The sequence below is a fragment of the Callithrix jacchus genome, chromosome 22 (assembly GCF_049354715.1).
Source record: "Callithrix jacchus isolate 240 chromosome 22, calJac240_pri, whole genome shotgun sequence".
Lineage (NCBI taxonomy): Eukaryota > Metazoa > Chordata > Mammalia > Primates > Cebidae > Callithrix > Callithrix jacchus.
In genome coordinates, this window is record NC_133523.1 from 34833786 (window position 1) to 34860155 (window position 26370).

Genomic DNA, 26370 nt, shown 5'->3' on the forward strand with positions numbered 1-26370 from the left:
TGTCTCCATTGTCCACAGAGAGGTGATAATTGAATCTACAGGAATTGATTACATTCCTAGGTGAGAGAAAACAAATGTAAAGAAGGGAAAAGGAGCAGAGGATAAACTTTTCAGAGGGAAGGGGTGTCAACACATCTAGGAGTGGGAGGAAGAACACTAGCTTTTGCTCTATTCCAGAGTTTCCCAGAGCTCCCCATACTGTGTGTATCTTCCAGGAGGCCCTGCCTGGCTTCTTCCCCCATCTCCCTCCCTTCCCCGGGACCATTCATACAAAAAGCTCCTTCTTTGCTAATGCAGTAGTATACGTATTTTGTGTACATATTTCAGGAGTTTCTGGAAATAACGGTTCTGATAAGAGAAGTTGGGCTCCCTTGGCTTCTGACAGTCTCTTCTCAGATTAGGATGGTGAGTTAACCCTAGGTAACTAGCCTATTATCTTGTTCATGAAGTATGAGTTCCTCAAAGGCCTAGGTCATGTTGTAAAAGAACTAGGAGTGTGCAGTCTTGGGCAAAGTGACTTAGGTTCTCTGTACTTCAGTTTCTTCATCTGTAAAATGAGGATAATCACATATCGTGTGTGTAATATATTTTTCAAATAGAGTTTTTGGGATAAAATGTGCTTATCCATGGAAAACTGTTAGCAAAGGGCCTGACAATTTATGATGTATGAAGACATGCTAAGCATAATGCTTTCTATTGTAATGAAGTATGGAGGTTGAGCCTCATGTTAGGTATTTTTAAATACATTGTTTCATTTAATTCTTTTTTTTTTTTTTTTGAGAAGGAGTTTGGTTCTTATTACCCAGTCTGGAGTGCAATGGTGCGATCTCGGCTCACTGCAACCTCCGCCTCCTGGGTTCAGGCAATTCTCCTGCCTCAGCCTCCTGAGTAGCTAGAATCACAGGCACGCGCCACCATGCCCAGCTAATTTTTTTTGTATTTTTAGTAGAGACAGGGTTTCACCATGTTGACCAGGATGGTCTCCATCTCTTGACCTCGTGATCCACCCGCCTTGGCCTCCCAAAGTGCTGGGATTACAGGCTTGAGCCACCGCGACTGGCCTCATTTAATTCTTATAGCAAGCTTCATTGAGGAAGAAACAGAATTACTTGCCAAAAGTCAATATAGCAAGTTACGTATAGCAGGAGAGCCAGGATTTAAGCCAGGTCCAACTGACTCCACTGTGCTGCTTCTGGATGACGAGAGCCGGCATCCAGAGGTGCTGTTTATGGGCAAGATGGGCCTTTTCTCACTGTTTGGGACTAGGGAAGGAGCCCAGAGGGTAGTTTGACCTGGAATATCTTAGCCCTTTTTTTTTCCCTTTCTTTCTTTTTTCTTTTTTCGGGAGGGTCTGTCTGTCACCCAGGTGGGAGTGCAGGGATCTCAGCTCACTGCAGCTTCAACCTCCAAAACAAGTGATCCCTCCCACCTCAGCCTCCTGAGTAGCTGGGACTACAGGTGCACACCACCATGGCCAACTAGTTTTTGGATTTATTTTTTTTGTAGAGATGGGATTTTGCCATGTTGCCCAAGCTGGTTTAGAAACTTTAGTTTTTTGTTTTGTTTTGTTTTTTTAATTGAGGTAGGGTTTCACTCTATTGCCCAGGCTGGAGTGCAGTGGCATGATCTTGGCTGACTGCAGTCTCTGCCTCCCAGGTTCAAGCCATTCTCCCGCCTCAGCCTCCCAAGTAGGTGGAGTTACAGGTGCATAACACCACGTCCGGCTAACTTTTTTGTATTTTTGTAGAGACAGGGTTTCACTATCTTGCCCAGGCTGGTCTCAAACTCCTGAGCTCAAGCGATCCGCCCGCCCAGGCCTCCCAAAGTTCTGGGATTGCAGGTGTGAGCCATTGCGCCCAGCCCCCTTAACTATTTTGTTAGCTTCGTTTCCCACCTCTGGAGTTGGTAGGGGCTGCTGCTTCAAGTATGGCAGCAATATTGCTGGGCTGTCAGAGAGACTTTTGTTATAGAGGTTCCCCTCTTGTGTCTTTCCTCAAAGCTAGGGAGTCATTTTTGGTCATAAGAGGGCAGAGACCAGACCATTCGTGAATTCTCTCTTGCATGGGAATTGTCAAGCCTCTTTTAGTTTTAACTGAAACTCCACTCAAACTGGCCTAAACCAAAAAGGAATTTATTCATCTATGTAACTGAAAAGAGTGGGCCACAAGGGGGAGGCTTCAGGCTAGCTGGATCTTGGTTTCAAATCAAGCGAACAGATCTCCCCTTCCTTCTTCCCGATCTCTTGACTCTGCTGTCATCTGTGTTAGTTTCATTCTGAAGCAGGCTTCCACCATAAAATAGAAGAGGTGGCAACCAGTAACATCACAAAATGATGTATAATCTGAGCAACCCTAACCAAGAACTTATTCTCCTTAGTAATTCCAGCAAAAATCCAGAGAGGACTGTCCTTGGCCGGAGTTAACCTTGTGTCCACTTCTGGAGCCAAGAAAGGCAGTTCCTTCTCCAAGGGGAACCCAGGGTGTTGATGCTAGAAGATGGAAATGGATATTTGGCAGGCAAATCTACCAGAATTCATTACAGTTAGATGCTGCCATAGTGAGATGCCTCACCCAGGTCTCCCTCTCTCACCGCAGCCAAGCAAATGGAATAGATGGTAGCAGGGAGCCTCTGGCCCTTTAATGGAAGAAGGCCATCCAGTCCTCTCCAGTTAACATCCAGACCAAACACAAAGCATCCTTCTCTCATCCAGAGGACATAGGAACCCTTCCTTCAGGGATGACATTTTTTTTAACAATGAAATCTTCAAAGTAACTGTTTCACTAAAGCCTCCAGCGTTTACTGAAGACTGTCAGAATCATCCTTCATCACTAGATCTCCACAGGTCATGTTCCCTGAGCATTGAGATGGCTTGAAGGTATAAACCAGAGAGGCCCTAGGCCGGGCACTGTGGCTCACACCTGTAATATCTGCACTTTGGGAGGCCATGGCGGGCAGATCACCTGAGGTCACGAGTTCAAGACCAGCCTGACCAACATGGAGAAACCCCCATCTCTACTAAAAATACAAAAAATTAGCTGGGTATGGTGGCACATGCCTATAAGCCCAGCTACTTGGGAGGTGAGGCAGGAGAATCCGTTGAACCTGGGAGGCAGTGGTTGCGATGAGCGGAGATTGCACCGTTGCACTCCAGCCTGGGCAACAAGAGTGAAACTTTGTCTCAAAGGAAAAAAAAAACAAGCCCAAGGGAGGAATAGTTAGCAGACTTCTAGTCTTTTTCTAGCTTGTGCTTAGCTGTTCCAAGGACCACAGGTGTGTCTTGTTCTGTGTAGTAGTTCACTGTTGTTTTAATGTGATTCATTTCCCATATTTAAAAAAAGGGCAATTTACTTTAAAATCCAAATATCTAGCTCCTCTTTAGGGAAAAAGAAAATACTAAGACCTAACACTACTAGACCCATATTCCTTCATAGTAAGCAGGTGAGAGCTAAATCGTGACTTCTCCCTTTAGACCTGATGTGGACTTTCCAATTCACCATAGTCCCAGTTGGCCTGCTTTTTTCAAAGCCTGTCCTTGTAAGCATCATGTTTGAGACATCCTAAAGCTTTGCTTCTTGCATTTGGCCTGGCGGGGAAAGCTGGATTAATGTTTAGTCAGCAGCTCATTTGGGCAGGGTGGGATGGGGGTACAGTGCTGTTGCTTAGGAAAAGGAACAACCCAGTTAAAGAATTTATGGGAAAGAGTGTGCACAACTTTGGTCTGTTTGTGGATTTGGTCGTTTTTTTTGCTGTAAATGCTGTTGGCATATCAAACCTCCCGTCACAAATGTTCCCTCTGAAATAGTAACATGTCCTTCTATCTTATGAGTTGCCACCCAGTGAAGGAATCCCTCCCACTCCCAAGGGATGTTCATCCAGCCTCCGCTTGACCACTTCCAGCAGCCAGGGAGCTCATTACCTCCCCACATGGCAGCCAGTTCCATTCTTGGACAGATGCGTTATTTTAAAATTCTTCCTTATGTTGAGGCAGCTGCTGCCTCCTTGGGACTGAAAGACATAAAATGCTGGAGCTGAGAAGGAAAACTGATTTTTTTTAGGTGCATGAGCTACCACTCATCCACCCTGCATCCAGGGCAAACATTGATAATTAATCACAGCACTGTTTCTCACTGAGTCAGGAAGTATGCTGCCTTAAAATTGTTTTTAATTAAATTCGTTCTCAAAAATTATAAAAGTAATATATATTCATTTGCAACTAGTGAAATAGTACAAAGTTATATAAAGATAGTGTTAATAATTCCCCTTTTCTCCAAGATAGTGTTAGCAGCCTGGGGTATATTCTTCTTTACAGTTATACACATACAAACATATATTCGTATATAAAATATGTAAGGGGTTTTGTATGTGGCTTTTTGAAATCACGCAAATGGCATTATATTGGCCAGGTGTGGTGGCTCACACCTGTAATCCCAGTACTTTGGGAGGCCGAGGCAGGTAGATCACCTGAGGTCAGGAGTTCAAGACCAGACTGACCAACATAGAGAAACCCCATTTCTACTAAAAATATAAAATTAGCCGGGCAGGGTGACGCATGCCTGTAATCCCAGCTACCCAGGAGGCTGAGGCAGGAAAATCACTTGAACCTGGGAGGCTGAGTTTGCAGTGAGCCCACATCGCACCATTGTGCTCCAGTCCAGGCAACAAGAGCGAAACTCCATATCAAAAAAAAAAGGGGGGCGTTATATTGTACATGTTACTATGTAGCTTATGGACATCCCTCTAAATAGTTACAGATGAAACATTGTATATAGCCTTGTTTTTGTTTTGTTTTGAGATGGAGTCTCCCTCTGTCACTCAGGCTAGAGTACAGTGGTATAATCACAGCTCACTGCAACCTCCGCCTCCTGGGTTCAAGCGATTCTCCTGCCTCAACTTCCCAAGTAGCTGGGACTACAGGTGCCGGCCACCACACCCAGCTAATTTTTGTATTTTTAGTAGAGATAGAGTTTCACCATGTTGGCCAGGTGGGTCTCGAACTCCTGACCTCAAGGGATCCACCTGCCTCAGCCTCTCAAAGTGCTAGTTTTATGGGAGTGAGCCACCTTGCCTGGCTACATTAGGCATGTTTTTAATAGATATGTTATATCATACACTGTGGGATCTGCCCCAGTTTATTAATCGTTCTGCATTGATGGATATTCCCATTAATTTATTCGGGATTCTTCTCATCACAGTGCACCAGGTATCCACTGCCAATCAATTGGAGTTAGCCTGTAAGGTAAAACCTATTAGTCATGTCACACCCAGTTTAGCTCCTTATCCCACATTCTAGAGAAGAGAACAGACTAGCCCCAAGATCAAAGTGAATCCATAACTTGGGGCAGGACTAGAACTGAATTTTCTTGACTTTCAGCATTTACCATATCCCATGTTGTGACTCCCTTAGAGTCATCTACCCTGCTTTTCTCCTCTAGAGCAAAGAACAAATATAGTTCCTCTTCTGTGTGCTGCCTCTTCAGATATTCAAAGTCATTTATGCCATTTTCCTTGAGTCTTCTTTTCCCCAGGGGAAATCTCCTCAGTGCCTTCAATTTTTTTTTTTTTCTTAAGGTTTCCAAATCCCTTTGCCATCCTGTGAGCTGTTCCTTCTATTTTCTTTCCCCCCAGGACTGTAGAAATGCCAAGTGTGGCTTCCACATTCGTCTTCTGTAGCTATTTATTTATTCACTAAATAAATATTGAGCATTTTTCTATGTATCAGGCACTGTTGTAGGCACTGACTGATTGTATAGCTTGCATTTTGGTCGGACAAGAGAAGCATAAATAAGATGATACCTGAGGGTGCCATATTATATAAAAGGAATGAAATAGTATTAATAGAATTGGAGGAGAAACACCTGAGATTGGATGGTCAGGAAAGCTCTCTCTCTGAGGAAATGACAGTGTGCTGAGACCTGAATGACAAGTAGGGCCAGTCTCTAGCGGAAGAGTATTTCACTGAACAAGAAAGAATTTGGTACAAGATGAGGTTGGAGAGGCCACAGGAGTCCTATAGGGCTCTGTAGGCCAAGTTAAGAAGTTTGGAATTTGTTTAGATTTTTTTTTCTGAGGCAGTCTCGCTCTGTCACCCAGGCTGGAGTGCAGTGGTGCAATCTTGGCTCACTGCACCCTCTGCCTCCCAGCTTCAAGCAATTCTCGTGTCTCAGCCCCCCAAGTTGCTGTGATTACAGGCGTGCGCTAGCATGCCAGACTAATTTTTATGTTTTTTTGTTTGTTTGTTTTTTGTTTTTTTGAGACGGAGTTTCACTGTTGTTACCCAGGCTGGAGTGCAATGGTGCGATCTCAGCTCACCGCAACCTCCGCCTCCTGGGTTCAAGCAATTCTCCTGCCTCAGCCTCCCGAGTAGCTGGGACTACAGGTGCGCACCACCATGCCCAGCTAATTTTTTTTATTTTTAGTAGAGACGGGGTTTCACCATGTTGACCAGGATGGTCTTGATCTCTTGACCTCGTGATCCACCCGCCTCGGCCTCCCAAAGTGCTAGGATTATAGGCGAAAAGCCACCGCGCCTGGCCATTTTTATGTTTTTAGTAGAGATGGAGTTTCACCACTTTGGCCAGGCTGGTCTCAAACTCCTGACCTCAAGTGATCCACCCACCTTGGCCTCCCAAAGTGCTGAGATTACAGGCGTGAGCCGCCACACCTGACCTTGTTTAGATTTTACTTAAGTGCAATGGGAAGTCATTGGAGAATTTTAGGTCAGGGAGGTGACATCTGATTTCCCCTTTAAAAGAAATTGCTGGGCCAGGTGCAGTGGCTCACACCTGTAATCCCAGCACTTTGGGAGGCTGAGGTGGGTGAATCACCCGAGGTCAGGAGTTCAAGACCAGCCTGACCAACATGGAGAAACTCCGTCTCTACCAAAAATACAAAATTAGCCAGACGTGGTGGTGCATGCCTGTAATCCCAGCTACTCGGGAGGCTGAGGCGGGAGAATCACTCGAACCCAGGAAGCAGTGGTTATGAGTTTGTGGTGAGCTGAGATCGTGCCACTGCACTGCAGCCTGGGCAACAAGAGCAAAAAACTCCGTCTCAAAAAAAAAAAATTGTTGGATGCTTGTTTAACTTGGAGCAAGATTTCATTTTCCCTCATACCTTTCCTGCTTCTTATATCCAAAGGGATTGGCAGCCAGGCCAGTTCACTCTATTTAGGGGTCCCACAGGGTATCCGTGAGGCAAGTCACAGCTATTGCCTCATGCATCCCACAGTTCTCTTCAGCAAGCGCACAGAAGTTCAGAGAGTAATAAGTAGCTCCCTTAGACCTGAGCCCAGTATAGGTTCAATGGGTCTTTGTATGAAGTTCTCAGTCCAAGGAGCCTTAGTCCTTTGGCAGCCAAAGGGGGATGGAGCTGAATGTGGTTTGAGGATAGAGCCAAGGGCACTGGTTGCAAGAGAGACAGATGGAGGAAATGTTGAGTGGAGACCTGGAGCTCAAGACACTTAGAAAAAGGCTTCAGAGTGGTGTCCAGAAACCAGCAAACTGAAAAATACATCTGTTGTTTGCCCAGTTGAAGTAACTTCTCTGTAGTTCCTGTCTAAGAGAGGAATTTGGACACTTCCTAGCTGGTGAGTTTTTTACTTTGGTCTGTCCCCTTCCCCTCAGGTTGGCATTTTCTTGGCTCCTAGGAGGAGTCTGAGACAGGCTGGCGTCTCTGGAAGTCAGGGGGACTTCCCAACCAGAGAGTTTGGGTTTGGAGCAGCCTTCGGGGAGATTAAGAGGGCAGAGAGTGATTCACCTCAAAGTAGAGGTAGGTAAAATCTGAAAAATCAGAGCTGTACCTTTTCCAGAGTCAGGGAGCTGGGTTCGAGAGGGTGAGATTCCCTCAGCCTGTTGGTGATATTTGAAAAGGCCTCTGACCATGCCCATACCTGATAGATACCCAGCCAGTTACTGATCAGATGGCCAGCTGCATACCTGAGATCTCTGCCAGGGTCACTACCCCACCATCCATCCTGTACTCAGCATTTTGGGTCTAGCTTGAAGTAATTTAAAGAGCCCTTGGCTGGGCACAGTGGCTCACACCTAATCCCAGCAGGCGAATTGCAAGGTCAGGAGTTCAAGACTAGCCTGACTAACATGGTGAAACCCCATCTCTACTAAAAATACAAAAATTAGCTGGGCATGATGGTGCATGCCTGTGATCCCAGCTACTTACTCTGGAGGCTGAGGCAGGAGAGTCACTTGAACCCTGGGGGCAGAGGTTGCAGTGAGCTGAGATTGCACCATTGCACTCCAGCCTGGGCAACAGAGCGAGACTCCGTTTCCAGAAAAAGAGAGAGAGAGAGAGAGAGAGAGCCCTTGGAGTCCTATCAGTAGGTTAGTAGTCACAGTGTCCAGCTCTCAAAGAAGGTGGCCAGAAACCAGCAAGGTCAGAGATATGCACTGCTTAGTCATGTCACCTTGGGCCAGATTGCCATCAATTCATATCTTTTCTCATAATTTGCAGCCTCCTATTTCCCATTTCTGAAAAATCTTTCCAATTTATTTTCTACATTAAATCCACTTCCTTTGACACTATGATAGCCAGGTGTGAGGGCCAGCATCTCCTTGGTCTCTGGGATAGGCATCTAAGTCCCACCAAGCCTTTTCTCTGGATTTGGACGTTTGAGTGAAAGTTGATTTAATATCTGGTGTTGGCTTCATCTTTCTTCTAGGAGCTCAGCAGAGCAAGTACCCTGAAAGAGAAACACATAAGGCCTTCATGCCCCCTCAACCCACACTCATCAGGCAAGTTTCAGCCCCTTATTTCTGTTTGACCCCTTTGCTTCCTTTTTCAGGAGACTGAAGAGGTGTGGCTGGACCAAGACCTCCCCCCATGTGAGCAGGCTTCCTCCTCCCCCGACAACCGTTGCCACCACGCCCAGAAACGTCCTTAAGCCCTGGCCCTCAGGGGAAAGGTAACAGGAGGCCAGAGCCGGGACGATGTGACGGCGCTGGCCCTTGCCACCGCCGTCCCCCCACCCTGGCCCCAGGCCTGGCACCATGATGTTCCGAGACCAGGTGGGCATCCTCGCTGGCTGGTTCAAGGGCTGGAATGAGTGTGAGCAGACAGTGGCCCTGCTGTCACTTCTGAAACGGGTCACCCGTACCCAGGCCCGCTTCCTGCAGCTCTGCCTAGAGCACTCACTGGCGGACTGCAATGACATCCACCTGCTGGAGTCGGAGGCCAACAGTGCTGGTGAGTCTCCACCCTTAGAGATGGGAACACAGCAGGAGGGAGACCTGGAACAGATGTCACGTGGCTAAGAAGGCCAAACCAACAATGGAGCTAAAAACTGTGGGTTCTAGGCTTGATGGGTAGGGAATCCCTTACCTCCCAAGTCGTCATCATGGGTCTTCTGGGACTGTGTTGCCATAAATCCTCAAGCATGGAATAGTGGACTCATGGGAGAAGGCAGGGCAAACTGGAAACTCGCCCTAACAGGAAGATCATTTAGAGTGGCTTATGTGGGCTGCTGAAAGGGACAGACTAAAGTCCTAATGAAAGGGGGATAGAAGGTGAGCAGTAATCAATTTCTTTTTCTTTTTTTTTTTTTTTTTTGAGACAGTCTCGCTCTGTTGCCACATGCCAGGCTGGAGTGCAATAGCGCAATCTCGGCTCACTGCAGCCTCCACCCCCTGGGTTCAAGCAATTCTCCTGCCTCAGCCTCCCGAGTAGCTGGGACTATAGGCATGTGCCACCACACCTAGCTAATTTTTCTATTTTTTTAGTAGAGATAGGGTTTCACCGTGTTGACCAGGATGGTCTCAATCTCTTGACCTTGTGATCTGCCCACCTCTGCCTCCCAAAGTGCTGGGATTACAGACATGATCCACTGTGCCTGGCCAGTAATTAATTTCTTAAGCTTCAGGATATCAGGGCTAGGAGGGAATTTTAGAACTCTTCCAGAATTCATGTCATCTTATACTATTCTTTACCCTCAAAGGTAGGTTGGATTTAAAGCATAAGCAGCTTCCAGAGAGTTTAGAATTTAGATACAGTTCATCCTGTCAGTTCCCCTAGTACTTATTATGAGAGGCACTCTGTGTCCTGTGAGATTGGCATTGGCATGGGTGAGCCAGGCTTCTCTATGACCTGTCTCTTTCTTAAGCCCCAGTTGTAGACAGGAGTCAGAGGCTATTGCTGAAGCTGCTCTGGCTGTTAGGGCCTCCAAGGGCTGGATGGAGAGCTGTTGGCCCCAGTGACAGATGGGAGAGGTGGAGGCCAGAGAAGAGGGAGGGTAGTGGATACCTGAAAGCTAGCTGGGTAGAGAATCAAGGGGCTCCATGCAGTTTGTCCAAATTAGTCACCCTAACTGTTTGCACGTTCTTCTTTATAATAATAGTTCATATTGAGCCCTTACAACAAGCCAAGTCCTATCTTTACTTGTATATTAACTTTTAAAAGCGGTGTTCTTGGCCGGGTGTGGGCTCAGGCCTGTAATCCCAGCACTTTGGGAGGCTGAGGCAGGTGGATCACTTGAGGTCAGGAGTTTGAGACCAGCCTGGCCAACATGGTGAAACCCCACCTCTACTAAAAATACAAAAATTAGCTGGGCATGGTGGCACGTGCCCGTAATCCCAGCTAATCGGGAGGCTGAAGTGAGAGAATTGCTTGAACCCAGGAGGTGGAGGTTGCAGTGAGCCAAGATCATGCCAATGCACTCCAGCCTGGGTGACAAGAGCGAAACTGTCTCAAAAAAAAAAAAAAAGCATGTTCTTGCGTGGCTCTCAAGTCAGACTGTCTAAGTTTAAATCTCATTTCTGTTACTTGTCGTATAACCAAGTAGTTTAACCGCTCTGTGCCTCAGTTTCCTCATCTTATATGCAAGGTGATATCCTGAGACGTATGTAATCTCAGTAATAAAAAGAAAAGGAAAGAAAAAATCGAGATGATAATTACGTCTACCTACTAGGGTAGTTGTGAGGATTCAGTGAATTAACACACCTATAGCTTAAACACTTGATAACTGTCAGTTGTTATTTTTAATGTCAGTAACTCATTTAGTCCTCACAACAACCCTATGAGGTAGGTACCTGTCATTAGCCCTATTTTACAGGTAAGGAAGCAAGCATGGGCTGCTAGGATTGGGATTTGAGGAGCCACACAGCTGCCTGGCCTCCCTCATCTCCCAGGCCCACTTGCCTTAGCAATAGTCACCCTTATTTTACTGAGTTTTTATGTAGAAGTCACAGAAGAAGCATGACTGTAGTGGGGAGGTGGTTATTCAGGCCAGGGGTCACATCAGCTGAGTTCCTGGTCTGGCAGTAATTTCTTAGTCCTAGACAAAGAGCAGTAAGAACCCAGCTCAGCTGTAGTAGGCTCAGAGCTCAGCCATTTCTCACCCTTGTCACCCTCCCCACTACTCTAACACTAAGGGCAGGAGTTCTGTTTGTGATATGGCTCTGCCTTTAGAGTGGGGGCTCATTTGGGGCAGGCCAGTATCTTACACAGCTTCGTCACACGTCCCCACTGCCCCATCCTGAGCAGGCAGTTGGATTACCACTGGATACCGTTCTTAGCTGTATGTCAGAATCAGCAATAGTACTTACTGGTAGTGGTTTGAGTATTTTTAGGTTTTGCTTTCGTTTTCAGAACTTGTATTAAAATCAGGCCGGGCGCGGTGGCTCACGCCTATAATCCCAGCACTTTGGGAGGCCGAGGCAGGTGGATCACGAGGTCAAGAGATCGAGACCATCCTGGTCAACAAGGTGAAACCCCATCTCTACTAAAAATACAAAACATTAGCTGGGCATGGTGGCGCGTGCCTGTAGTCCCAGCTACTCGGGAGGCTGAGGCAGGAGAATTGCTTGAATCCAGGAGGCGGAGGTTGCGGTGAGCCGAGATCGTGCCATTGCACTCCAGTCTGGGTAACAACAGCGAAACTCCGTCTCAAAAAAAAAAAAATCAGAGTACAAAGGGTGAAAAGTGAGGTTTTTCTTCCAGACTTCACATTCTCATTTTCTTACTTTTTATGAGATATATTCCCTACATATGTGAACACATACATATTCTTCTTCCAACTTTGTCATTATTTTAATTGTCTTAATATATGTGGCCAAACATGCATATTAACCACTTAACAATATGATTTGAAGGTCATTCCATATTCAGCACATATTTCTGTATCTCGTTGCTAAGTATTTATTTTCACCTCACAACAATTCTATAGGGTATGCTCTGTTACTCCCCCATTTTACAAATGAGGAGACTGAGGTCTGGAGATATTAAGTGACTTGCCACGGGTCACACAATTGGTTAGCAGTTCAGATTTGACTTCAAAGCTCTTTAGCGCCCTTGACCAATAGGCTCTTCCATATGGTAGATGTGGTGTTGCTCTTACAAATAGTGATGTAATGAGTACATTTTAAACATCTTTAGGATGAATTCATCAGATTCTGCAGAACCGCTAGTTTAGAGGTATATGCAATTAAAATATTTGTTCTCACCACATTGCCCTTGAAAGACATGCTGCATTTTATACAAATAACCTCAGGCCCATTCCCAGATGGTTTGCAGTGGGATATTGGAGGTAATGCCTAGCCAAGGTTGAAGAAGTGCTGTAAAATGAATTGAATGATGAATGAATATATGACTCAAGGTTTTTATCCACAGTCCAATGTCAGATGGTGAGACTATAATAAGCTGGTACTTAAATGGGTGGAGAGGTAAGGAAAACTTAGAATGAGGGAGGGCCGTGGTATGTTCCAGAGTCAGCAGGAAGGCTACCAGGACTGGAGCAAAGCATGACTTGAAAGAGAAGTGATCACAGACGTAAATTCTGGTAGTGTCTTGAATGCCTGCTGTCTAGTAGACCTAAAGGCTCTAAGACTAAGGAGGCAGGTGCCTCCTATCTCACTCCCACCTTCAAGTAGAACCCCATCTGCCTTATTTGTAAAGGAAGGTGCTCATTTCTGGGCCTGGAGACCTGCCTCAAAGAAGGAACTGTTCATACTCTTGTTTCTCCTTTGGTCATTGTGGCCTTCCCATTCCCTGGTGTTTCTCAAACTTTGCATCATCATCAGAATCACTGGGGATAGGTGATTGTTACAACCCAGATTTCTGCCCCCCATAGACCTACTAAGATCTGAATCCTGAGGGGATGGGCCTGGGAATGAATACCCAGGTTCTTCTGCTAACCAGGCAGTGTGACAGGTGATGCCCTGCTGGCGGGTTCATTTGTCCTGAGACATGAGACACCCAAGAGTTGTAGATCCAGCTCTCCACTAACACCTCTTGTGACCTGGGTCAGTCCTGCCTGACCCTTTCAGGCTTCAGGATCCCCATTTGGATGGTGAGGGGGTTGTCCTGGTACTTTCCAGGTACGTCTTGGGCTCTGAAATAATGTGCCAAAGAAGACAAAGCCACAACCAAGGATACTACTTTCTTTTGGGAGAAGCCCAGCACATTATTCTAGAACAAGTGTTCTTCTTTTTTTTTTTTCTGTTTTTTAAAGACGAAGTTTCACGATATTGGTCAGGGGCTGGTCTTGGACTCCTGACCTCAAGTGATCCACCCACCTCAGCCTCCCAAAGTGCTAGGATTACAGGTGTGAGCCACTGCACCCAGCTAAGCATTCTTAATATTTATCGGGATAGACCACTCAGAAAATCTTCCCTTCTTCCCTCCCCTCCCCAAAAAGATGCATACCTACTCAACAAACCAAATCTTGAGTTCAGTTGGTTCACTAGTCCCCAATTAAGAGTTACCTGTCTCCAAGTCCTTTTTTTTTCTTTTTTAAGCTTTTCAGGTTTCTTCAAACCTGGAGAGCTGAACAGTGAGGCAAATCTCCAGCTTTATCTGGGTTGTATCTCCGTGTCCCACCCAGCTAACCTTACTACTTCCTCCAGTTCTCCAGGGAGACCTTGGTTGTGAGTTTGGGTCAGAGCTTCCCAGTTGCCTCCTTTCTGCTCAGATAGGTCAGGTAGCACAGAGAAATTTACCTAGGTGAGTATCTCCCTAGCTTTGTGTTAGAATCCCCCAGGACCTTTCTAAAAATAGTGTGATTGATGCCCAGGTCCTTCCCTGGAGATTAAAGCTCCCTGGTTGGCTCTTGTGTGCACCCAGTGGAGAACCACTTGTCTTAATGCTGACGTTGATTCTGGGTAGGCCCAGGAAGGTGGTGAGGATACTGTTTTGTGACCTACTAGAAGTGGGGAGTCGGGGCTTATAGCTTCAGAAAGCCTGGCTTAGGTCATCACTTCCTCTCGGGCAGCTGGAAAGGTGTAGGGAAGTCCTCCAGCCTAGGCAGCCAGCATCAGTTTCATGGAAGCAGGACCTGAGGCAACACCTAGGAACAGAAAAGCAATATTCCAGGGGTCTCTGGAACAAGGAAGGAGAGGTCCCAGGTTGTCCCTTTTTGTAATCCCTGTTCATTCTCCAGGTACTGTCTTCCCTGCCTCTGGAGGTAGAACAATAACCCTGCCCCTCTCCTTTTCCCTGATGCTCACTTGGACTGGAAGTTTATTCCCATGGAAAGGAGAAAGGAGACTAGGGTCAGGGAAGCTGAATTCCACTTCACTCCATGGTCCTGTAGCTTCCTGGAAGACATTTCCTGCATTTTCTTCCCATCTCCTATCCTCTGAGTCAGTCCCCATATCTAGCAGAGAGGTCCTCCCTCTCTGGCTAATTGAATCTGGGTGGGGAAACTGAGGTCAGGAGGGAGCAATGGCAAGTGAGTCACCAGAGCTCAGCCCTGGCCTCCACCCTCCAATTTCAGACTCTGCTTGACAATTCATCAAATAAAAATGTGAGCCCCCTGGCCCTCCCCCCGTGTCAGTGTGAGCTGGGGTGAGGCAGAGAAGGTCATGCTTGGAGCGAAACCCTAGCCCCTCCGACTGGTGCCTGAGGCTACTACAATTGTTGCAGCCCATTACATTAAAATGGGTTTGCTCTTATGGAAGTCTTGTTTGGTACCTTTGATTTGCCAGGACCTAGGGTCATGACCTACTTAGCTCTGGTCACCTGGCCAGCTCTCCCCTGCTGCTGCTATAGCCAAGGAGGACATTTATACGCACCATCTTCCTCAGCCTATCCATGTTTGCAGAGTCCAGGTTTGCACTTTGGTGAGAAGGAGCTATTGGCGTCATAGCATTCCCCAGCCCCTTCCCCCATCCGCCCACCTCCAGAATTTCATCATTGCTTGTTGTGCATCTAGCTCCAAGGAACCAGAGATGTGTCTGTTTTTGGTAAATAACTGTGAAATTCCCCACCCCTGTTGGGAATCTTAAGGGGAAGGCCCAGATGTGCTCTTGTGCATGAACTGTTCCCACCAGCCCTGAAACAGCATGGGCTCTAGATTTTAACCAAGAGCTACAATAAATATACTGAGCACTTACCACATGCCAGACACTTTGCATGATTGTCTCATTGATTCTTTATAACAACCCTGTGAGGTAGAGACTTTACAGTCCCCATTGTACAGAAGAGACCAAGGATCAGAGAGGTTAAAGGACTGGCCCACAATTACAACATTGAGTTAGATCGTGGAGGCAGAGGTAGATTTTGAACCCAGCAAATTTGCCTGTTGAACTTGTGCTCTGACTCAGTATACTCTGCTGGGACCTGAGACAGAGTGATCTGAGCTTAGGGGATCCTAGAGAGGCACATGATACACACAGACACCACCACCTTCCAGGAGACCATCTGGGTTCAATTGTGCAGGTATTCGTTGGGCCTCTGCTGTGCCTCCAATCTGGGCCAGACTTTTCTGATCTGGGCAGGAAACTAGAAGTTCCATCCCCACCCATCATTTCTAGCCCCAGCTGGACTCACCCCAAGGGGCCTGAGGCTGCACAAATTCCTTGGACCCGTTCCAGTACTCACTGATGCTTCTCAGTCGTGGGAGGCCTGCCCTCCCCACCACCACCACACAGACACATGAATACACATTTCCCTGGAGTCAGCCTCCATTCGTCCAAAACCACTCTCCCCTTTCTCGGCAGCAGAACAAGGTCTTGCATTGAGCCCAGCCCTTGGGGCTGTTCTGTCATATCCCCTGGCGGTACCAGAGGAGAAGCTGTGTCCCCTTAGCCCTGAGGTCCTGGCAGTACTCTGGAGTGGGGGAGGGACTAGACAAGGCTTCTCTCTGTCCCAGATGCCTCTGGCTACCCTGCAAGGCCTAAACAACAGCGATTGAAATGTCAGGGTGGGGCTGGAGGGGCAGGCGGACTGGACTCTACTGGAGAAGAGAGGAAAACACCCATCCTTGAGCCACAGACTGAATGCTTACTATGGGTGCACTCTCAGATGCTTTACATGCATCATCTCCCTGCATCTCCTCAGCAGCTTTTTATAACCCTTAGTTTACACAGGAGGAAGCATACTGCCCAGGCAACTGTTTTTCTGACTGGGATGCATATCCTCAACTTCTTTATTTTTATTTTTGTTTATTTTCATTCTTGACTTTCTGTCCTTAATGGGAATCACTATCTTTATTCTTTCTCATCAAGAACTGAAAACTCTAGGACTAAGTTATGAAAAGAGGGTACCACAGAGTTCTTACTGTTTGATCGAGTGCCAGGTGGAGATGGGAGAGCAGGAAAGATAAAAGTTCTTGACTTCAGGAAGGCCAGATCTGCCTTGGAAAACAATCTTTAGATATGGAGATGGCCTGAAAGACCAGCTTCATAATCTTGGCAGCTGGTTCAAGTGAAGACAGACAAGGGAATGAGGTTTCCTAGCTTTGAGTGGCAGATACTGAAGGGGATTTGGAAAGCTGGGAAAGGAGAAACTTGGCATTGGTGACATAAAAGGTTGTGGGTTAAAAGTTTCTCCTGGCCAGGCACCTTGGCTTACACCTCTAATCCCAGCACTTTGGGAAGCCGAGGCTGTTGGATCAGCTGAGGTCAGGAGTTTGAGACCAGCCTGGCCAACATGGTGAAACCCTGTCTCTACTAAGAATACAAAAATTGGCCAGGCACGGTGGCTCATGCCTATAATCCTAGCACTTTAGGAGGCCGAGGCAGGTGGATCACGAGGTCAAGAGATTGAGACCATCCTGACCAACATGATGAAACCCCATCTCTGCTAAAAAATTACAAAAATTAGCTGGGTGTGATGGCGTGTGCCTGTAGTCCCAGCTACTTGGGAGGCTGAGGCAGGAGAGTTGCTTGAACCTGGAAGGTGGAGGTTGCAGTGAGCCAAGATCGTGCCACTGCACTCCAGCCTGGCATCTGGCAACAGAGTGAGATTCTGTCTCTAAAAATAAAAAATTAGCCAGGTGTGGTGGCACGTACCTGTAATCCCACCTACTGGTGGGGGCTGAGGCAGGAGAATTGCTTGAAACCAGGAGGTGGAGGTTGCAGTGAGCCAAGATCACGCCATTGCACTCCAGCCTGCACAATAGAGCAAGCTTCTGTCTCAAAAAAAAAAAAGTTCCTCTTAATTCTGGAGGCCCACAGAGCCTGGGTTCGGATGTCAGCTGTGTCGCTTACTGGCTCTGTCACTTGGGGTATGTGACCTCACCTTCCCAAATCTGTTTTCTTATCTGCAAGATGTGCATGCTAAAACAGGTTTGAAACAGGGATGAAAAACAATCATATTCTTAGTATAGTGTATGGTACTTAGTAAATGCTCAATAAACAGTATCCATTCTGAATAAAGTGCCGGCCGGATGTAATACCAGCACTTTGGGAGGCCGAGGCAGCAGATCCTGAGATCAGGAGATCGAGAGCATCCTGTACAGCATGGTGAAACACCGTCTCTACTAAAATACAAAAAACTAGCTGGGCGTGGTGGCATGTACCTATAGTCCCAGCTACCTGGGAGGCTGAGACGGGGGAATTGCTAGAACCCAGGAGGCAGAGGTTGCAGTGAGCTGAGATCACACGACTGCACTCCAGCCTGGCAACAGAGTAAGACTCCATCTCAAAAAAAAAGAAAAAGAAAGTGCCATACAACATGCCATTGTCAGTAATAGTAGTAGCAGCAGCAGTAGTGGTATTGGTTCTACTATTAATTGTAAGCAATGCTGTGGGCATAGTATGAGTTGATGCCTTTGAATGAATAGATTTAACAGGTGTTTTCTTGACTGGGCATGGTGGATCATGCCTGTAATTCTAGCACTTTGAGAGGCTGAGGCGGGCAGATAACTTGAGATCAGGAATTCAAGACCAGCTTGGCTAACATAGCAAAAAAAAAGTAGCAGGCAGGACGCAGTGTTACCCAGCATTTTCGGAGACCTAGGCAGGCAGATCATCTGAGGTCGGGAGTTCCAGATCAGCCTGGCCAACTTGATGATACGCCCCCTTCCTCTAAAAATATGCAAATCAGCCAGGTGTCGTGGTGTGTGCCTGTAATCCCAGCTACTTGGGAGGCTGAGGCAGGAGAATCCTTGAGCCCCAGAGGTGGAGGTTGCAGTGAGCCGAGATCATGCCACTGCACTCCAGCCTAGGCAACAGAGTGAGACTCCGTCAAAAATAAATAGCTGGGCATGGTGGTGCATGCTTGTAATCCCAGCTACTTGGAAGGCCAAGGCAGGAGAATCATTTGAACCCAGGAAGAGGAGGTTGCAGTGAGCTGAGATCTAGCTACTGCACTCCAGCCTGGGCAACAGAGCAAGACTCCATCTCAAAAAAACAAAAATTAACAGGTGTTCTCTCTAGGAAGCTTAGAGCAGAGAGCCCCAGGCCAAGAAAATCCAGTCTTATAGCCAGAAGTTAGGAATTGTATGAGATTCATTTTCCTAGGGCTATAGACTTAAGCAGAATTAGGAGTGAATTCTAGGCCACAGAGTTCTAAGCAGATCATTCAGAGAAATAGGGCTACAGAAAGGGCATTTCTTGAGTTTTTGATGCAAGGCCAGGTGTCCATCCTTCAGTGTGGGTAGAGGAGACCGGAGGTCCATGGAACTTTTCTTTCTTTGAGGCGGAACCTCACTCTGTCACCCAGACTGGAGTACAGTGGCATGACCTCAGCTCACCGCAACCTTGGCCTCCCAGGTTCAAGTGATTCTCCTGCCTCAGCCTCCAGAGCAGCTGCGACTACAGGCACATGCCACCATACCTGGCTAATTTTTTGTATTTTTAGTAGAGACAAGGTTTCACCATGTTAGCCAGGATGGTCTCGATCTCCTGACCTCATAATCCACCTATCTCAGCCTCCCAGAATGCTGGGATTACAGGCGTGAGCCACTGTGCCTGGCCAGAACTTTTTTTTTAAGCCAATCCTGAAGCATGCTAGATGTCATTGGAATCTTAAAGGTTTAAGAAACTTGGATTGAAAGACCCTCAGACATCTAGGTTTCCAAGACTTTCCTTATAGGTGTTTATTCCCAGCCTCTTGGTTTCCTGGGCCAGGAGATTGGCTTGTATCTTTAGAATCTCTGTGTATATTTGAAAGGAGGGAGACACAGTGAGATATGATAACCATGATACTAGCAAAAGCAGCTAGTGTTTACTGAGGACCTATTCTATGCTATGGCCTCACATAGTTCATAGCAGCCATGCCAGGTGGGAATGATTCTGGGCTTCACTTTACGGATAGAGAAAATAGAGCTCAGTGTAGTGATCATACTTGCCCACAGTCACATGGACAGTAAGTGGTAGTTACGGGACATATGCCACATCTCTTCCTGTTCCTTTTTTTTTTTTTTTTTTTTTTTTTTTGAGACGGAGTTTCGCTATTGTTACCCAGACTGGAGTGCAATGGCGCGATCTCGGCTCACCGCACCCTCCGCCTCCTGGGTTCAAGCAATTCTCCTGCCTCAGCCTCCCGAGTAGCTGGGATTACAGGCACGTGCCACCATGCCCAGCTAATTTTTTGTATTTTTAGTAGAGACGGGGTTTCACCTTGTTGACCAGGATGGTCTCGATCTCTTGACCTCGTGATCCACCCGCCTCGGCCTCCCAAAGTGCTGGGATTACAGGTTTTCTTTTTCTTTTTCTTTTTTTAGACTGTGTCTCACTTTGTCACCCAGGCTGGAGTGCAATGGCACGATCTTGGCTCACTGCAACTTCCAGCTCCTGGGTTCAAGCGATTCTCCCACCTCAGCCTCCTAGGTAGCTGGGATTACAGGCATCCACTACCGTGTCTGGCTAAGTTTTGTATTTTTAGTAAAGCCAGGCTTTCACCATGTCAGCCAGGCTGGCCTTGAACACCCCCTTCAGCCTCCCAAAGTGCTGGGATTACAGGCGTGAGCCACCACACCCAGCGCTAACAAGGTTTTTGACGGGGAGAGTCAGACTTGTAACAGTTCCTACCCAAGACTTCCTTGATGTGGCCAGCCTGGGGCCATATTCTTAGGGACTTCCCTTCTGGGTTGAAAGGGGAAACCTGACTTATCTCCACAGGGCAGACTCAGGTCCTCACACAGTAGGATAGAAAGGAGAGGTCAAGATGACCATGGCATGGAACAGCCAGCGGGTGTTTCCTGGAGGAGGGCAGTAAGTTAGGCCATCTACCAAAGAGAATTTGTGTAGGAGGAAGGAGGTTGTTGCGGGCCAAAACCTAGAATCTCAGCCAAGTATGGAACTTCGATGAATATATACTGTGGAGAGAACCCCAGGGAAGATGGGGAGATACCCTGAGCTGAGTCTATCTGGAGGAATGGGAGCTGGAGAGTGCCCTGGAAATGAAGGTGATGTTAGTCTAGGAGTTCTTGGACTTGAGTCTGGTGGTGCTTGCTGATTGCCATTATAAATACCTGGTCAGGAGCATGACATCCTGTTGTGATTTAGGAAGATAAATGCATCTAGATGCATGGAATGGATTGGAAGGGGAGAATCTAGAAGCAGAGAGAAAACAATAGCAAGCATTTACTATGTCCTAAATGCCAAACCACTTTCCATTCTTTGCTAGCTCATTGAATTTCAAAGCAACACTGTGAATTGGGTGCTGTAATTATTGCCAAAATTTTACAGATAATTTAGTGTCAATGAGGTTCAAGGTGGCTTATTAAGATCCAGCTAATAAGCTTGGGTGTCTAGACCATCCAATTCCAGAGCCCAAGCTTTTAACTACCATATACCACTGCCTTCTCCATTCGGGAAGGAGACTGCTTTTTGACAGGTGAAATAGCATAGAGGCCATGAAGAATGGAGTAAAGTGTCATGGTGATAAAGCATGAGAGCAGGCCTGGGGACAGGAGGAGTTCAGATTCCAGAGTAACAAGTTTGGCTGATTGGAAGGCACTGCAGGTTATTGAGATCAGGAGTTATAGAACCAAGAAAAATTACAGTGGGTGTGGTGGCGTGTGCTTGTACTAGGTGCTTGGGAGGCTGAGGCAAGAGAATTGCCTGAGTCCGGCAGTGCTGGGCTGTGATGTGCTATGCTGATTGGGCGTCTGCACTAAGTGTGGTACCAATATGGTGACCTCTCAGGAGCGAGGGACCACCAGGTTGCCTAAGGAGGGGTGAACTGGCCCAGTTCGGAAATGGAGCAGGTCGAAATTCCCATGCTGATCAATAGTGGGATTGCACTTGTGAATAGCCACTGCACTGCAGACTGGGCAACATAGTGAGACCCTGTCTCTTAAAAAAAAATAAGAAAAATATGCTAGAAGCAGGGTCAGTGTGTTTGATCTCACCTATATGAGGGATAAGATTGGGAGTTATGGAAAGGAGATTGTTATGAAAGGAGATTGGAGCTGAGGGACTAGGCCATAGGCAGTGCTCTCAGGTAAATAGGAGTACCCCACCCTGGCTCTCCTGACATTTCTTCTTATCCCTTCTGTAGCCATCGTCAGCCAGTGGCAGCAGGAGTCCAAAGAGAAGGTGGTATCCCTCCTGCTGACCCACCTTCCCCTGCTTCAGCCAGGCAACACAGAGGCCAAGTCGGAGTACATGAGGCTGCTGCAGAAAGTGCTGGCCTACTCAATCGAGAGCAATGCCTTCATCGAGGAGAGCCGCCAGCTGCTTTCCTATGCCCTCATCCACCCAGCCACCACACTGGAGGACCGCAACGCACTGGCCCTCTGGCTGAGCCACCTGGAAGAGCGGCTGGCTAGTGGCTTCCGCTCCCGGCCAGAGCCCTCCTACCATTCTCGCCAAGGCTCAGACGAGTGGGGGGGCCCTGCAGAGCTGGGCCCTGGGGAGGCAGGGCCAGGCTGGCAGGACAAACCACCCCGGGAAAATGGACATGTGCCCTTCCACCCGTCCAGTTCAGTGCCGCCAGCCATCAACAGTATTGGGAGCAACACAAACACAGGTAAGTGGGGGCGGTGTCCCAGAAGACCGTGTCTACTTGAAAAAGGTTGGACTGGTGAGAGCTCCCTCACTCTGGCATTAGACAAGTCATATAAGCTCTAGGCCTCAGCTTTATGAGGCAATGCAGAGCTGTGAACTGGCTTTCCCAAAGGTGAATCTGACCTACAGACATGTCTTATTGAACCCATACTTTGGTTTTGTTTTGTTGTGTTGGGTTTTTAAATAAATATGGGTGCTTCCCTAGAAATGAGATTTCCAGCCTCTCTTGAGAAGTCAAAAGATCTAGCAACTCAGCAAGACCTGTTTTCCCAGTGGCAACAATAATATAGAGCTTAATGTTGAGCATGCCCTTTAGACTGCACAAGCACCCCAGTCTGCCTCTGCTCCCACCAATCCCCCTTTGGGCATTTCTCATATATACCTGGCCTCTAAGAACATTAGGCTGTGACGCTTGATGGAAGTGTGGATCCTGTCGTCTGAGGTCCCTTCCAGTTCAGTCATCATGGATTTTTGTATCTAGCCTCAACTTACAGCTTTGTTTCTGAAAGCACTGTTGATATAAGACAAAACTCATGCTGTAAGGTGTTTATAATAGTAGCTAACATTTTTGAGCATTGACTATGCCAGGTACTCTTTTATAGACATTTTGTAGATATGATCTCAAGCAGCATCCCAACCATATTATTAGCCCTATTCAACAGATGAGGACACTTGGACTCAGAGGTGAAGTCATGTGTTCAAGGTTATATGTAGAACAAGTGGTGGAACAGACCCAACCAATCTGATGCCAGAGCCTGCCTCTGACCACTACACTGTCCTGCCAACTAAACATGTTTGAAAGAGCTCTCTTAGTGAAAGCCTTACAGGCTAGGGTGAGCAGGAAGAATTGGTATCCCAGTGACTTTATGAAATGTTAGTTGAAATATGCAGGATAAGGAAGGGTGGCTATTCCAAGCCATGCTAAGGCGGCATGACCTGACTCAGGGTGAGAGGGTGGTTGATGATTTAACCTCAGAGCTGCTAGTCCCCTTCTGCAGGCACTGGTTTAAAGCAAGACAGGAGAGAGTAGCAGTGAAATGTCGTGTGCCAGCGGGTGGGGGTAACCTCAGGTCCCAAATGCCCCGCTGTCTGGTACCTGGTGCTCGTCAGTTACCCCTTGAGCCAGTTTTTTCCCCAGTTAATGTGGATATTCCCCAGTTAATGTGCCTCCCTTCCAGTTGCTGGTGAGAACCTGGGAAGATAAAGGGATAGAAGGGCGGTTTCAGGAAACAGCAACCTGAGGCGCCTTGGATTTCATTTTCCAGTCATGGAGCATCACAGTTCCAGGATGGGAGGATGTATTAATAATGATCATTCCAGCCAAAAAATATTGAGTACTAGGCCTGTGATCCCAGCACTTTGGGAGGCTGAGGAGAGTGGATCATTTGAGGTCGGGAGTTCAAGACCAGCCTGGGCAACGTGGTGAAACCCCATCTCTACTAAAAATACAAAAATTAGGCCAGGCATGGTTGCTCACACCTGTATTCCCAGCACTTGGGAGGCTGAGGTGGGCAGATCATGAGGTCGGGAGATTGAGACCATTCTGGCCAACATGGTGAAACACCATCTCTACTAAAACTACAAAAATTAGCTGGGCTTGGTGGTGCGTACCTGTAGCTGCAGCTACTTGGGAGGCTGAGGCAGGAGAATCACTTGAACCCAGGAGGTGGAGGTTATAGTAAGCCGAGATCGTGCTGCCATACTCTAGCCTGGTGACAAAGCAAGACTCCATCTAAAAAAAAAAAAAAAAAAAAAAAATACAAAAATTAGCCGCGTGTGGTGGCACATGCCTGTAATTCCAGCTACTTGGGAGGCTGAGGCAGGAGAATTGCTTGAACCCAGCAGACAGAGGTTGCAGTGAGCCAAGATCATGTCATTGCACTCCAGCTCCGGCGACAGAGCAAGACTTCATCTCAAAAAAAAAAACAGTGTTCAGTGTTTACGAGGAGCTATTCTAAGAACTTTATACATATAAACTCACTGGCTAAGTCTCACCTGGCCAAGGTGGTATAGCTAGGATTTAAAGCCAAGCAGTCTTGCTGCAGAGCTCATACTCTGAACTACTATGCTACACTACCTCCACCAAAAAGTACCCCTCCTAGAGATGCTCAGCCCTCACCAAGGGGAGTGATAACCCATGTAGGGTACCTATAAATTTATTTCTTCTGATACCTTCTGTGCTCCCCATCATGGGGACCCCAGCAGCTATTAAAGGACCAAGATTCAACAATGTTGATAGGGGTTTGGACCAAAAGAGAAAAAGGAATTGGACATTACAAGTAGAAAGCACAGCATGAGGCCGGGCGCAGTGGCTCAAGCCTGTAATCCCAGTACTTTGGGAGGCCGAGGCGGGTGGATCACGAGGTCAAGAGATCGAGACCATCCTGGTCAACATGGTGAAACCCCGTCTCTACTAAAAATACAAAAAATTAGCTGGGCATGGTGGTGCACGCCTGTAATCCCAGCTACTCGGGAGGCTGAGGCAGGAGAATTGCCTGAACCCAGGAGATGGAGGTTGCGGTGAGCCGAGATCACGCCATTGCACTCCAGCCTGGGTAACAAGCGAAACTCCGTCTCAAAAAAAAAAAAAAAAAAAAGCACAGCACGAAATAAGCACAAGGGTGGAAAATTAGAGGGAACAGTGTACAGACAGGTCTGGCTGGAGTGGATTTGAATGAGTAATAGCAGTAGCAGAGACTTGTGCTTACCATGTGCCTATCCCTCAGCTAAGGACTTCATGTGGCAATGGAGGCAGAGGGGCAAATGAAGTGACTTGCCCAAGATCACACACAGGCGACAGAGTCAGAGTCAGGATTTGAACTCAGGTCTGTCTGTACCCTCAGACCTCAGTGTGTGAAGGCCACATTCTGGGAGGCCTTGAAGGACAGGAGAAGCTTTTGGATTCCAGGCAGTTGCAGGAAACAGGAAATGATTAAAATATTTTTGAGTGGGGAGCAAGGATTGGCCTTTGAGGGCAGCCAGCGTGGGTTTGGGGTGCTGCCAAGGACAGATCAGGATTTCTTGGAGAGTGAAAGGCCCTGGATCTCCAGCCGGCATTCTTGTTTTTGTCATTCTCATGCTGTGGCCAACTCCACCCCAGTGTGGAGCCAAGCAGGGCTCCTCAGGAACTGCACGATCATTCCAGTCAGGGTAATTTCCTGCCCTCTCAGCCTCGCTTGCCCCCTTCTTGGCTGAGAAGGGAGGAAGAAGGAGGCCAGAAACACCAAAATAGGCCAAAAGGCCTGTCTTGAGGATTCCCCAGCCCCACAGGGCCCAGAGTGTGCCATGTTCCCTCAAGAGTCCTGAATGGGGACAGAAGCCCAGGCTGAGGGAGTCTAGAGGCAGAAGAAGCCCTGGGAAGAGGACCTCGGACACTCTAGGGTAGAGCAGATGCTGGTATTAGGAATGGACCACTGCCTTGCCTTCTCCCTTAGGTGATTTCCTAGCAAGGGGCATCAGGATTGTCACAGCTGAGGGAAGATGCTCTAGGGCCTGCATCAGGCTAGCCCTCCTTCCTGGGCTGGATGTCAGTAGAGCACTGGCAGGAACCCCAGCCTTTCCATCAGAAACAAGGCTTGGGCTCTGTCTCAGTCTGTCAACTCCCCATGGGAACTGGGGCAAAGGGCTTCAGCTCCACGGGCCTTGATGTTCTTACCTACCCAGGGTGAGGCTTTTTGGCTTTGTTTGATTTCTTTTTGTCTAGGCTGACTTGGGGTACTTTTGATGAGATAAGTGGAGCTCAGAGGCCCTCTTAGCACCCCTTTGTCTTTTATGAAACTTCATTGGAAGGACTTCTGTGTATCATGCTCTGTGCCTGATCATGGAGTTGTATAAGTAATTGGGCTGAGCTGCCATCCTCCATGAACCCACAGTCCAGTGCGAGAGGGAGGATAGTGTGGAGGGCAGCAAGCACTGTGCCTGAGGCAGCAGCAGAGGGGTATGTTAGCAAGGCACAAAGGGAGAAGTGGCTGATGGAGAACGGTTGGAGAGGTGATGTAGGCAGAGGGAAAAGCACAGATAAAGGTCTGGAAGCTCATGGGAGTCTGCCCTGTCTTGAGAGTGGTTAAAAATCAAGTTGGAGGCCAGGTGTAGTGGCTCATGCCTGTAATCCCAGCACTTTGGGAGGCCAAGACGGGTGGATCACCTGAGGTCAGGAGATCAAGACCAGCCTGGCTAACATGGTGAA

General features: G+C 47.5%; 1 protein-coding gene across 3 annotated transcripts in view; it reads left to right on the top strand.

Annotated features, from left to right (window-relative positions):
• Positions 1-26370, top strand: part of SAMD4B (sterile alpha motif domain containing 4B) — a 44500-nt gene that overhangs the window by 7071 nt on the left and 11059 nt on the right. For 2 of the 3 annotated variants that reach the window (XM_035285800.3, XM_035285798.3), the window contains 3 exons: positions 7623-7767; positions 8798-9198; positions 21676-22146. In XM_035285800.3, coding sequence (XP_035141691.1) covers positions 9003-9198; positions 21676-22146 — 667 coding nt within the window. In that variant the 5' untranslated portion in view covers positions 7623-7767; positions 8798-9002. The remainder of the gene's footprint in view (positions 1-7622; positions 7768-8797; positions 9199-21675; positions 22147-26370) is intronic. The other variant, XM_035285799.3, reaches the window with a different exon arrangement.